The following is a 15551-nucleotide window of genomic DNA, read 5'->3' on the forward strand; positions in this document are numbered from 1 at the left end:
TTGTATTTTCCAAATACTTTTAAATGAAGCTGTATTTGTTTATAAATGTACAAATGTTCAATATGGGACAGTATAATAAGAAATTTGAAATTTTATCTGATACTAACTTGTTTATGTGATAATAATTTTATTGACCTTTGTGAATTGTTAACTTGTGTATTTATTAATTATTTCGGTGCAGTAGATAATATAGTTATATACATTTATAGGTCAATGAAATCATGGATGTGTCTGAATTCATTTGATCAAAGTGTCATAAAAGAGAAAACCTCTTAAATCCAAATCTTGTACCTGAAATAATCTTATTTTTATATCTCTCTTATTCTTATAATTAGAGTTTAAAACTCAGTCCATAGTCAGCCGTTCTGCATATCAAATTAATCCTATTGAATTACTATTTTAATCTGTTCTCTTTGCCCTTCACTACAGCTCTCCAGCCTAGGTATGCATGCACGTGCGTGCACACACAGAGATTTTGTATATAATACACAAACTGTCATTCAAACTCAGAGCTAGCAAAAGTCCTATCTCTTTGAATTGCTTTTTACAATTCTCTTTAGCTAAGCCAAGTAGTTGTCTATTCTGTCAGATATATCTCAGATTTTTCCTATCTTTTTTTACTTTCCTATTTCACTTTCTATACTTTTATCTTTTCTAAGAGTCCTTGAGAAACAGTTTTCTCCTTCCTATTGAAATCTTTCACAAAATCTTTGTAAATGTGTCCCATGTCTTGAGTTACATAGAATATCTGTTTTTGCCTTTAAAACTGTAGTAGATTAGGTGTGGGTATAAAGGCATGGCCATAATACAACTCCTCAAATTCTCACTGTATGCTGAAGAAACATACTTTATGCTTGCATTTTAATCATCTTAATTTGTTTTAGAATATTAATATTAAATTCAGACTGTTGTATTTAAGAAGTCTGAGCTGTTGTGCATAACTTACTAAAACAATCAGTTTAGTCAATTGCAGAGGTTCAGATTTATTTCCTTGTATATAAATTTTGTCCTGTAGCAAATTTTAATGCATATTGTACAATTAGTCTTTATTTCATTGGTTAAGGCTATGTTTGTCTATAATTATAAATATTTTGTGTATGTGAGAGATATACATATATACATATATGTGTATATCTATAAATAATATGCATATTCATATGTTTGCATGTTGATGATGGGTAGACCATGTGATAAGATCAGTAATTCCTCTGTGTGTCTCAGTTTTTCTTATAGGGCCAGTCCTTTTTAGGAATACAAAAATAAGTAAAACTCAGTGTCCTCCATCTGTTGATGGTTATTTTTTTTTTTTTTACAATCTGTACTTGTTCTTTGCAGAAGGCTTTCACTTGTTCTATTCCAGAAGTGTGCACAACTACTTATCTTTTAGCCTTACTATTATAATAGTATCCTGGACAGAGCTAGAATCATCCAAAGTAAATTTATCAGGGCTATTGAAACTTATACTCTATTTAAAACAATGATTTTTTTTGATAAAAGAGGAAAAGTAAAGATAAGACATTTATAAGTACTTTAGATAGTCATTGGAAGTTGCCAGTACACACATACATTCATAGATATGAACTTAATGAGTAAATAGCACTGAAAAAAATCAAATAAATAACCATGAGAGGGATCATTATGGGATAAGTAGTGAACAAGGAGAATCACCAAACATATATGCAAATGAATGCACAGTATATAATTTTACTTATCGCTAACAAATTCTTTGGTCTTCCCTTCATACTAGACACAGAGCTGCAGCTCTGATCTGTGGATTTTACCTTTCCCAGAGAGCAGAATAACTTGTCTCACGAATGGTCTTTGTGTTAACTCTGTTTTCACAAATGAAGAAACTAGTATACAGGGCAATTGAGAAAGTTGCCTAATGTAACATAGTCCCAAAGTGTCAGAAATTGAAGTTGGATCCAGGTAGGCTAGCTTTGTAGACAAGGAATTTTTTAGGTAAAATACAGTAGCCACTCCATAGCTTAGATAAGAGCTATGTGCCTACTTTTGCATTGGCAGTTGATTTAGTCCAACAATGATCTTATGAAAGATATCAAGGAAAACAGTGATGGAGAAGAAAATGTATTTCTGATAAATTATATGTAATAGTTAACAAGGGTTTACATGAAGAAAAATGAAAAGAGCCAGGCATGATGTCACATGTGTAATCTCAGCACATAGGAATAGGAGGCAGGAGGACAGTGGGTTGAGACCAGACTAAGCTATATAGGAAGATTCTGTCTCAAGACAAACACAATTTATAAAAGCAATGAAAATAGTAAAAGGCAGGAAATATAGGCATCATAACAGTTATATCTCTAAGAGTCCAAAGGGAAATATGAGGTAATTGGTACATTTCCAATTAATTATGAATATATTAGTTTAAAATAAATGACAGGAAGTAACCTTTGGGACTAAAAATGAGAGTATGAAAAGTTAAGTTCATGAGGTTTTCACTTTCAATGACTAGAATAATGATGTTAATAACTAAAGATATACTTCATTTTAGCTATATTTAGCATTATATAATTTTGAAAGATACATATGTTCCAGAAATTCTCTTAAAATGGGTAGAAAAAAAACAACCACTTCTCCATCTAACTGTTCACTATCCTTATGCCTTTCACTGATGCTTTCTGCTATTGATGGATTTGTGATAGTATGTACATACTGGACTAAGAAGGATACAGAAATCATCCTAAATAGCATTTATGAAGGAAAAAGAATGTCTTCATTCCCATCAAGTAGTTGTTTCATGTTTTTTGAAAGACTATTCCAAGGACAATTAGCTCAAATCCTGAAGATTCTTTATATAAACGCCTCACAGTTTGTGTTCTTTAAATGCAAACTATTCAGATTTCAAAGTGAAAATTATTCATCCTTGATTTTCCTGTAGATTTTTGGTCTTCTACTCTGTTGCCCAGTGAACACAATTTCTTTTTGTTTCCAGCCAAAAGAAAAAGGATCTACAAGAGTTCATGCCCTGAACAATGTCAACAAGGCACTGCGGGTCTTGCAGAAAAATAATGTAAGTTGTGACCTGGACAGGGTCATGGCACGGTGAGACAGCATGCTTATTGTTTGAATGAGAGCTCTAGCTCCAGTTACAACTCCAGCACAGAGAAAGAATCTCAAGTTCTCATAAATCATAGCAGCTCTTATTAAGAACACATATGTGGTATCCTCTGCCCATGCTTGTGGCTAACATAATTCAGAAAGCAAATGAAGGCCATCACAGAAAGCAGGGACAAGCATGATCATACTTGGTAGGACTTTGAATGTTGTTTTTGATGCAGCTTATTTAGAAGGGAAATTGAGTCCTTCACATAGAAATTTAAAATTAAAATAGTACAACAAAGCAAACTCACTGAAACAATATTTCTATAAATTCAGTGTGTTCAAACTTAATGAAAATAAATTTTGTTGCAATCAAACAGTCATTGAGCACCATATCAAATGTAAACTATACACAAAGATGACTATTTTAGCTCAGGTGAAAAATTAAGATTTGGGTTGTGTTTCTATTTGTTCTTGATCATTGTTAGAGAAAAATATATGTGTTGTAGTGCACAAATGGAAATAATCATAGCTAAATGAGGGACAGGTTAGAGGAGTGCTTTGAGCAACTGTGAGATTCCTGCTTTACATCATGGCCTTGGGGACAGATAGTCATCCTTTCATATTAAATTTCTATAAGTATACTAATTCAGTGATGCATATACTAGCTTTCTAACTACAGTGCAACTCTCCTTAAAGGATAAGTTAAAATATACTTATCACATATTCTTAAAATAACCATAAACCATGATGGATTAATAATAGCATATCCTCACAAAAATGCTAGGTTTATCTGCAAGCAAGAAGATATCAAAAGAGAGAAGAAAAGAAAAATATGTCAAGTAGTTCTGTTTGTGAGTTTAGAGTAATTCTCACTCTGAAGATGTGAAAATTATTTACAGAAATATTACAAGTTCTACTAGTTTCCAAAGAAATTAACTCTTCAATTTTTATGGTGAAAACTTTCATCAATGAGGGCTGAAGGGATGGCTTTATGGTTAAGACATTTGCCTGCAAAGCCAAAGAACCTAGGTTCAATTCCTTAAGTCCCACATTAGCCAGACGCACAATGGGTCACACGCATCTGGAGTTTGTTTGCAGTGGCTGGAGATTCTGGTGCGCCCATTCTCACTCACTCTCTCTCTCTCTCTCCCTCTTTCCCAATTAGTTAAATAGATAAATTAAAATAAAATATTTTTTAATTCAACAATGAATTGTTTTCATTATTTTTCTAATGGGCACTTCTTTTTGTTCTTTTTGGTTTTTCGAGGTAGGGTCTCATTCTAGCTCAGGCTGACCTGGAGTTCACTATGGAGTCTCAGCGTGGCCTCAAACTCTCAGCAATCCTCCTACCTCTGCCTCCGAGTGCTGGGATTAAAGGCGTGCACCACCATGCCTGGCTTTAATGGTCACTTATGAAAGATTACTGTCATCTAAAACCTTAGAAAAATTAAGATATTGACAAGTTTCCCCAAAATAATATGTTTTTAAATTTCAAAACAACATATTCCATTGCAAAACTTAAAAGAAACAATGAGACAAATAAGAATTTCAGAGACTTATTTAATTTAGTTTATTAGATAAAGTTTGATTCCCTACCAAAAATATAACATTAAAAATAGGCATTTAAATCTCCTATAAAATAGTTGAGTAAGACAACTCATTTCTTTAGAGAATAGTTTTTTTTTTTTCCATACAGTACAGTGATCACAGATCATGAGCATATGTAATTTAGCATATTAATTAAAATTAATAATTTCACAACCCTTAGTACAAGATAAAATAATGTCATGGCAATAAAATTGATAGGTTATAGTGGGAAATTTATGACATGGGAGAAGCAAATATTTACTATGTATGAAAACAAAACTGATATAAAAAATTAGCATCATCAAATTATGAATTTTTGTATTTCTTATAAGGCTATCAGGATTTGCTAGCAAGAGGGTTATTTGATGAGCCATCTCTCCAGGACTCCCACTGACTTTTTATTAATTAGAAAGTTTTATTATGTTAGTACCATCATTTCCATGCTCCCTGCTCCCCTTCCACTGAGGACCCTCTTCAGTGGGATTGCTGGTATTTTCCCTAGGTTTGTGGAGTATAGATGTGAAAGCAGCAGTCAGTCAATGTAAGGAGGTAGGCGGTAGAGCGTCTGAACATTCCCTTCAACTCTATGACTTACAATCTTTCTGACCCCTTTTCCACAAAATACTCTGAGCCATAGTGGGACACACAATGAGTTTTAATATACAATTTCTTCATTGCAAAATAATTTAATTTTTAAGGTACTGGCTTTATATTTTTGTATCTTATTCAAGAAATATTTACTAATCCAAAGCCAATATGAAACAATATTACATTATTATCTATGTAAATGCCATTGTCTTTAAATTTTAACTTGGGTCTATATTTCACTGAAAACTCCATATTTTATATAATATGAAGAATGAGCTAAGGTTTAATTGTTCTTCAATTGTAATCTAACCAAATGCAACAATAAGCATACATACATAGATGCAGAGATACAGGGATAAAATGAGCCTGATGGGTCAAGAGAAAATGCATATACAAGAGAGAGACAGTATTAAGGTAAGTCATTGCTTCCACACTTTTGTAATTTTAGGTAGATCATAAGAGTGTGTCAATACATGTGTGGGTCTGTTTGCTATTTTTTTTTTTCTGTTTGTGTTGAAAAGGACACATGCTATGCCATGGATTATTTCACTCTCATAATATATGCTACAAACTAATGGATTAATTTCTCCTTTTAGATGATGATAGCATATAGAACATATTTAGGTTTACAATAGTTTCTGGTGATATTGAAATTTTAAGGCAGGAAGTCCTAGCTCTATACATAAGATGGATGTTAACACAACACTTGGTGTAAGAATCTTTGGATGACTTAGAAATTCATAAAATGTAAATATAGAATTCTTGGGAAGGAAGAAAAGAAGCTCCCCCCCCCCAAGGTAGGGTTTCACTATACCTAGGCTGGAATTCACTGTGTCATCTTAGGGTGCCCTTGAACTCACAGTGATCCTCCTACAACCCAAGTGCTGGGTTTAAAGGCGTGTGCCTCCACACCCAGGAAGAAACTTGTTTCTAAAAGGATACTTTTCATTTTTAATTTGTTCTATTTATTTCATCATATCTTTTTTCTATTTTAGTGTGTCATCTGCTTCAACCTAGTTCACTTTTTCATAAACCATTGGTTCTAAAGTATTTTCTAGTTCTAGACTAGCTCTTCAAATTGACCCAATTCATTAAATTTCCTTTCCTTATCTCTCTGACTTCTTTTATCTCCATTTGAATTGTGTTCAGACAGCAGCTTCATAGAACTCACATGCCACATTTATGGTCTGGTTTATATCTTATGTGGTAGATACTTTGAAGATATCCCTGATATCAATAATTTATTTTGGAAAACCACTTATCAAGAAGAAATTACCTCTATGTTCAGTAATATTTCTGTTAAAATATTTTCTGGGAGCAAAGCTAATTTGCAATAGATGTGCCTATGGTACTAAACAACAAGTAATGCAAATTACCAAGTCCTGTAAAACACTTGGTTACATTTGTCTCCACAAACACTCCAGATAACAATGTATCTATAGCTTTTATTTATTTTTGACCTCTTAAAGATAGTCAGAATGTATCTAAGATAAAATGGAAAACTATCCCTTTTATACATTCTTCCATTTCTTCAACCTTCTCCACTATTGAGTGCAAGAAGTCACACTTAGAAGGTAGAGTTCAAGTCTTCCCCCTATTTTCTCTTAAACCAAAGTTAAATTTGCTTAATAACATATTTTCCTTAGTTATTACTTTTAGTCAATGATTTTCTTCAGCAGATTGTTAAATATTTTGTCTCCAGTTGAATATTATTTTTCATTGTTAATGTAATTTAGAAATTATAAATCTAATAAGGTTATTCCACTTTTTTGAGAGTTTTAAGTTGCCCTCCACATGCAAATGTTTCCTGTCTGCTTTGACACATAAGACACTTTCTCAAGATTGTCTTTATATTTTCCATCTAAAATCTCACTGATTGTATTTCTTGAATTCCAATGAGTTCCAAAAGGCATATTATCAAAACATACCCTAGGTATGTAACTACACTTAATTTATTTAATGATAGCTAAGAAAATTGTAATGCTCATAATTATGACCTATATGCCACTTCAATCAATTGTCTATCACCAGGTCGCCAATTTTGTACCAAGGCATGTCACATCTACAATATGAGACAGCACAAAGAAAATGAGTTCATTGTTATACATTATTAAGTCATAAATTCACACGGAGTATTTAAAGGCCTAGGGTGAACATTCAGATGTTAGTTATGTTCAGATCTTCACTTAATCACATGATTGAATATTGTCACTAACTTAGATTGAAAGGTTGTCAAATGTCATTGATATGAAAAATGATATGGTTTTAATCTTGATAGAAGATGGTCTTAGATAAAGAAAAGGCAAATCAATTCTTTAGCATACATTTTATGTGCCCTAAATGTTCAGAAGCTTAAATAGCAATACACTAGATATTTTGGAGTACATCAAGGTATATCTCTCATGGACTATGTACTACTTCCATTTATCACCCATAAAATCCATTGTTGAAATATAAATTCCAAAGTGTAAAGTTGCATTGAGTTCAAATTATATAATATTATATTCAAAGTGTCTATATTTTGCCTCATTTTGTTTGTTTTGAGGACAATGAAAATTTCCTCAGTGATTTCTAGTACAAATCGCCTATATTAGAAATTTTGCTAAATTAAAATAATTTCCTTATTATGTAGCAGTATGATAAGATTATCCAAGTTACGGAGAAATTTTAATGTATTCCACTAGTCTCTAAGTAAAGAAAAGAACAAGTATATTTATTACCCTATCTCAATCCTCAAACTTCTGTGTGGCATTTATTATCTGGTCAGTAATAGGTACTAAATATCTTTGTAAAAATTGAATCAATAAGGACATGCATAGCATCTTTATCATGAGAATTTAGAGTTAAATCCTGTGATGTATTTTGAGGCATTTTATTGACAATCTTGATCATAACTCCTCCTTATTAGTTTTTGGCCCCATTATTCACCCCTCTTACACAGAACTCTTTTTCTTCTTATTAGCCTCTCTTCTGTATTGATAATCACATGTTTGCCCTCTTCCATCATCTGTGATGACATGTTTAGGTACACTGTATTGTGCAGGGCATGTGCAGTTAATAACAGCTGTTGTATGCTCATAAAGGCAACAGCCACCTCTTCTCCAGAAGGTGGCATTCCAAAGCATTCCTCCCTAACCTTGAAATCTTATATTTTTTCAGTTTCCCAGTGCACATTAAACCATGGAGGGCTTATGTTGTGTTAAAAAAAAAATTCTAATTTCAATTTGGATCAAATGAAAATAATATTTGGAATAGGGAGATATGACAGGGAACATAATATTGCCATTGGTGGTCCAGCACCACAAAGGCAATATAGTCCCCATTTTTGTATATACTGAATTACTCATAACTTTATAATAAAATATTAAATACATGTTTTTCTCAATGGAAGAAAAAAAGGTGTGATTTATGTCCATATGTCTTAAATTTTTAAATAGTAAAAAGCTTCTAAGTATTTTAAAAATGCTCACACTGCAAAAGAATGCAACTACTTTAAATTTCCTGCAATTTTCAACTTTTAAATATGTTATATGTAGAAGATTATGTAAGCATTTGAGAAATTTCTCTTAAATATACACAGTCTTTTAGTTTAATTACATAATGAAATATGATCTACAAAAGGTACTTAAAACATTTGCTAAGAAAATTTGATTTATCTAGAATGTTGGATGGATTTTCTCTGGTTATTTAAATATTTGAAAAGAAATATTTGGGCATAAAGAAGCAAATAAAGCCAGGCATGGTGGCTCATGCCTTTAATCCCAGCACTCGGAAAGCAGAGGTGGGAGAATCACTATGAGCTCGAGACTGTCCTGAGACTACATAGTGAGTTCCAGGTCAGCCTGGGCTAGAGTGAGATCCTACCTCAAAAAACAAAAAAAAAAAACAAAAAAAAGAAGCAAATATGTAAATAATATAAATGTTTTCAAAAAATATATGTATTTGGTAATGAAAATACAGTGTATGGTATGTCCTAAAGCATTAATTATTATTTAAGTTCAGAAAATGTACTTAAACATATAAAATGTCATTTAATGGTCCATTGTTAAAATCATGTTTTGTTTGTGTAATTATTTGATAAGATTTAATTTGTAGTAATACTTAGTAATTTAAATTTGTACCGCAAGACTGATGAGGGAACTAAAGCTTTGTAGTTGTCCCTTTCACACTGTTCCAAATACTAGCCAAGATCAAATTATATATTGCCAATTGAGCTACAAATGTGATTTCCCCTAGAAATAAACCTCAAATAATCAAAAGATCTGGGAGAAGATCCACATACTTTGAAACAAATGTGAATATGAAACCTCCCAGATGTTACTAATTTGATTTGGCTGAATGAGTCAGTATTGTTTTTCAGTAAGTAGATTTTGTAGCTGTGAAAGATCCTTGTTGTTGGTTCTCTCCCCCGCAAAAAAAAAAAAAAAAAAAAAAAAAAAAAAAAAAGTCAGATATAAAGATAATAGTGGGCTGGAGAGATTTTCCTTAGTGGTTTAGGCCCTTGCTGGTAAAGCCAAAGGACCCAATTTCTATTCCTCAGTAAACATGTAAAGCCAGATGCACAAGGTGAATGCGTCTGGAGATTGTTTGCAGTGGCTAGAGGCCCTAGTGTGCCCAATCTCGCTCTTCCTCCCTCTCTATCTGTAATAAACAAGTAAAATATTTTTTTTAAAAAGATAATAGTTTCTCTATTGAATGAAATATATATTTTTTTCAATTTCCAAGTTAATACTGTAATTGAGTTGCAAATATAATATGGAAAGTTTAGTTTAAATATCTCTCTGCATTTTCCAAAAATTCATGGTAAAATTTGTTACATTATTTCAATAAATGTTCTCATATCTGTCATCTATATAAACATACAGCATATCAGAAGTATTTATTGCAGTAATATAACTTGCTTTTCTTCATCATTTTTCTATCTCATTTTCCCCTAGAATCTCCTATATTCATTATGTGACTTGACCTTTGAAACTCCACTTATGTCAAGCATTTTAGAATCTAATGCCATTTTCTGTTTAATGAGTCATGTGCTGCTATTTATGTTTCTGTAAAGAAAATTAAATATAATGCAAACTTCTCATTAGTAAGCTTTGGCATTGCCAGTATTTTTCAAAGTTTTTATAATCTTATGATATTATTATTAAGCATTCTTAAATTTCAAATATGTGTATATAATAATTGTAAGGCCTTTTAATACAAACACCAAGAAAATAAAAATTTAGCATATACAAATTAGTATTAAAATTTGCATCTATATTCTGAATGAAGGCAAATAAAACAGTGAGGTTTCATTCCTTTTGTGAATAGAATTATTCCTCATTGCCCAATCATTAGCACACTTATTTTAAAAGTAGAAAACATGGAAGTGACAATACTGTCTTTAATACTTATAATACGTGCATACTAATTGTAAAATCATATATAAATAATGTGTGCATATTTCTGCAAAATCAACATCTTATTCTTTCTTTAATATTTTATTTATTTCTTTATTTATTTGAAGAGAGAGATAGACAGAGAAAGAGAGAGGGGTGAGATAATGGGACCACCAAGGACTTTTGCTACTGCAAACAAACTCCAGATGAATATGCCACTTTGGGCATCTAGTTTTATGTGGGATCTAGGGAAATCAAACCCAGGACTTAGGCTTTGCAAAGAAGCACCTTAACTGCTGAGATATCTCTCCAACAGAAATATTTATCATTATTATTATTATTATTATTATTATTATTATTATTATTTCTACCTTTTTTATAAGACCGTTTTTTCTTTTCTTTTTTTTTTTTTTCCCAGGTACGGTCTCACTTTAGCCCAGGATGACCTGGAACTCACTATATAGTTTCAGGGTGGCCTCAAACTCACAGGGATCCTCCTACCTCGGCCTCCCTAGTGCTGGGATTAAAGGTGTTTGCCACCTAGCCTGGCTTATTATAACATTTTTGAGGTAGGGTCTCACAGTAGCCCAAGCTGAACTGGAATTCACTATGCAGTCTCAGGTTTGCCTTGAACTCATAGCTATTCTCATATGTTGGCCTCCCAAGTGCTGGGATGAAAGTCATGCACCATAATGCACCACGCCTGACATCTTATTCTTAATAGTAGGAAAAAGAAAAATAAGAAATCCTTAAAATTCTTGTTTCCATGCCTAAAAAATATACAATGTAATACAACTCCATTGTAAAAGTAAGATTATTAAGTCTCTCATACATGGTTTTTGAAACTTGTTTGTCCTGATACATGGGATACATCATTAAGTATCCCTCTGGGAAGCTGGACATACTGCTTAGTAATAAAGTACTTGCCTGGCATATGCAAGTCTTGTTTGATCTTTCCTATTGAAGTATTAAAACACATGCACATTTTACTGGAACTTATTGCCTTTGAAGACTAATTAAGTAAAGTATCATCCATGCATCACAGTGCAAATAGTGAGCCAGAATCTAATATTAGTTTGTGAATAAATTCTTAAGCCTATTGACAAGTGTTACATCCCTACAAAAAATCAATGCATTCTGTTAAATTTTGAAACACAACATAAATTTTCATATATTTTTATTTTTGAGGAGTAGCATTTGGCAGAAAAAGATGAATTAGAAATTGTAATTTGAATAGAAAGTTAAAAGGAGCATGAATCTGTTCAAGTATGGCTATTTGAAAATATTCAGATAGTGGATAAACCTCTAACAATGAACAATGAAAATAAGTAAGATGAGCTTAGTAATGAGAGGGGATATATATCAAAATATATGGAAGAAATTAAGATATACTATAGACAATTCTGTAATACTAACTTTCAATAATTAATGGTCATTCATAGTTTGAAAATATTAAATGAAAAATTCAAGAAAGCAACAATTTATAAGTATTTGAAGATTTAAAAAAATGTTTGAATTCCTAGTATGTTATAAATTATCAAGATGGCAATGAGAGTAAGTAGAAAATTAAGGCAGACTATTTATTCAGAAAGAATCTGGTAGTTTATTACAGATCTGCCATGGGAAAATGTACCAAAATTTTTCACAAATGATTTTAACTTGGTCCTATATTTTCAGCTTTTCCAGAACATATGAAAAAAAGATAAAAGACTACAATTCCTATCATGATGACAGCCAGAAAAAAATAAAATTAAATTATAGGGCTGGAGAGATGGCATAGTGGTTAAGCGCTTTCCTGTGAAGCCTAAGGACCCCGGTTCGAGGCTCGGTTCCCCAGGTCCCACGTTAGCCAGATGCACAAGGGGACGCACATGTCTGGAGTTCGTTTGCAGAAGCTGGAAGCCCTGGCGTGCCCATTCTCTCTCTCTCTCCCTCTATCTGTCTTTCTCTCTGTGTCTGTCACTCTCAAATAAATAAAAAAATTAAGTTATAAATATATGACAATCTCATGTTTGAATAAAATTCATAATTTCTATCATATTGATTGATAGGAATTTGGTTATAACCACACGTTGAAAATTGTATGTGCTCAATAAATTTCAGCATCCTTACAAATAGCTCTTCAATTTAATAAGGCAAACACTTAAATAAAAGTTAACAACAAGTGAAAGTCAATTCACAAATGAGTTTTAATAATATTCTTATAGGAACATATTTCAAATAAGGCATTAATCATGAAGATAAAAATGTCACTGATACATATTTCATCATCAGACAAATAAAACTGAGAAATAGCTCATGCTGTTAAATGAGTAGCTAGGATCGGAAATAAAAGTTAATAAAACTTTTTAGAAATATGTATTAAAACACTTATTAAATTTACACACGTATCTTATAAATTAGTACATACCTTCTTTGGAGTTGGTATTGGAACAATGCAATCATTAATAACTGAGAATGTAAGATCTTAAGATGTATGATCTTATATTTCATAAAGAAATAAATCAAATACTACCTACTAAAGTCATAGAAATTCTTTGAATGTCCACCAAAGCCTTGACAAAGTACTTTGATATAGTCAAAGTATGAAATATTATGTAATTATTAAAATAAATGAGTAATGGAGACTATTGTTTGAGAAACGGATTTAATGTTATCTGAATTTCATTCATGTAAAAGTGTACAGATTTGTACTAGCATAAAATTGCATATATACATGCATGCATATAATGCTCATATACATGAAATGGAAAATGTAGACATGAGTTTTTGGATCAGATTGTGGTAAGATCAGGGAAAGAAAGAGGGACAAGCAAAATAGAAATGAAAAATTATTCATGAAAACTAAAGGAACATATATGGGACATCACTCAAGAATTTGTACAAATGAAATGTTTTATGTAACTATAAAGAAGCTGTTTTGGGGCTGGAGAGATGGCTTAGCGGTTAAGCGCTTGCCTGTGAAGCCTAAGAACCCCGGTTCGAGGCTCGGTTCCCCAGGTCCCACGTTAGCCAGATGCACAAGGGGGCGCACGCGTCTGGAGTTCGTTTGCAGAGGCTGGAAGCCCTGGCGTGCCCATTCTCTCTCTCTCCCTTTATCTGTCTTTCTCTCTGTGTCTGTCGCTCTCAAATAAATAAATAAAATTAAAAAAAAATATTTAAAAAAAAATAAAAAATAAAAAAAAGAAGCTGTTTTGGGCATTTCTCTCTCTGTGTATGTGTGTGTGCATGTGTGTGTATCTGTGAATATTTGTAAAGATGTGGTGTATGTATGTATGGGTACACCCATGCCATGGCATGTTAGAGGTTAGAGTACAACCTTTGGATGTTGGTCTTCACATTCCACTTTATTTTTTGTTTTTTTGTTTTTTGTTTTTGGTTTTTTTTATTTTTTTATTTTTTTTTTTTTGAGGTAGGGTCTCACTCTAGCTCAGCCTGACCTGGAATTCACTATGTATTCTCAGGGTGGCCTGGAACTCACGGCAATCCTCCTACCTCTGCCTCCCAAGTGCTGGGATTAATGGCGTGCGCCACCACGCCCGGCTCCACTTTATTTATTTATTTATTTATTTTTTTAAATTTATTTATTTGAGAGCGACAGACACAGAGAGAAAGACAGATAGAGGGAGAGAGAGGGAGAGAATGGGCGCGCCAGGGCTTCCAGCCTCTGCAAACAAACTCCAGACGCGTGCGCCCCCTTGTGCATCTGGCTAACGTGGGACCTGGGGAACCGAGCCTCGAACCGGGGTCCTTAGGCTTCACAGGCAAGCGCTTAACCGCTAAGCCATCTCTCCAGCCCTCCACTTTATTTTTGAGACAGTGTCAGTGTCACTCTTGTTTGGCTGCTAAGAGAGTCAGACTAACTGTCCCATAAGCTTTAACAATATCCTGATTCCACTACCAATGCAAAGCCATCTCTCCAGCCTTAAGTAAATTCAACTTTAAATACTAATTTAGTTATAACTAATGCACAAAAATATAAATTCCAGTGGCAAATCATATAATATATACATTGCATGACAGTATCAGTTACTTTCTGTTGTCAACCCTGACTAATAAAATCTTCAAGTCACTTGAAACATGTCTTAATTCCTCAAATAATATTTGTCGTGTATTTCTGGTGAATTTTTTAAAGTTTTTATTATTTTTATTTTTTTTCACAATTTTTATTAACATTTCCATAATTATAAAAAATATCCCATGGTAATACCCGCCCTCACCCTTCCCCCGCACTTTTCCCTTTGAAATTCTATTCTCCATCATATTACCTCCCCATCTCAATCATTGTACTTACAGATATACAATACCAACCTATTAAGTACCCTCCTCCCTTCCTTTCTCTTCCCTTTATATCTCCTTTTTATCTTACTGGCCTCTGCTACTAAGTATTTTCATTCTCACGCAGAAGCCCAATCATCTGTAGCTAGGATCCACATATGAGAGAGAACATGTGGCTCTTGGCTTTCTGGGCCTGTGTTACCTCACTTAGTATAATCCTTTCCACATCCATCCATTTTTCTGTAAATTTCACAACTTCATTTTTCTTTACCGCTGAGTAGAACTCCATTGTATAAATGTGCCACATCTTCATTATCCACTCATCAGTTGAGGGACATCTAGGCTGGTTCCATTTCCCAGCTATTATAAGATGAGCAGCAATGAACATGGTTGAGCATGTACTTCTAAGGAAATGAGATGAGTCCTTAGGATATATGCCTTTTAAAATACTTTCTTCTAGCTCTTTTAAATATACTCTATATGTTTTGTCATCTATGGCCATCTTTCTGTGCAAATATATACCTGAATTTCTTGTGTCTATCTTTCTGTAATTTAGTGCCCATTTCTCAACCCTTACCATTTTTTTCCCCATCACTAGGCTAGTAACCACCATTCAACTTCTATAAGGTCAACTTTGTGAGATGTCCCTCAAGA

The 15551-nt window shown here is 32.9% G+C and overlaps 1 protein-coding gene across 1 annotated transcript in view; it reads left to right on the top strand.

Moving 5' to 3' along the window:
• Dmd (dystrophin) overlaps positions 1–15551 on the top strand; it is a 2157654-nt gene that overhangs the window by 483194 nt on the left and 1658909 nt on the right. The window contains exon 4 of the mRNA XM_045140973.1: positions 2957–3034. Within this exon, the coding sequence (XP_044996908.1) occupies positions 2957–3034 (78 nt within the window). The remainder of the gene's footprint in view (positions 1–2956; positions 3035–15551) is intronic.

The sequence above is a fragment of the Jaculus jaculus genome, chromosome X (assembly GCF_020740685.1).
Source record: "Jaculus jaculus isolate mJacJac1 chromosome X, mJacJac1.mat.Y.cur, whole genome shotgun sequence".
In the NCBI taxonomy this organism is placed as follows: domain Eukaryota; kingdom Metazoa; phylum Chordata; class Mammalia; order Rodentia; family Dipodidae; genus Jaculus; species Jaculus jaculus.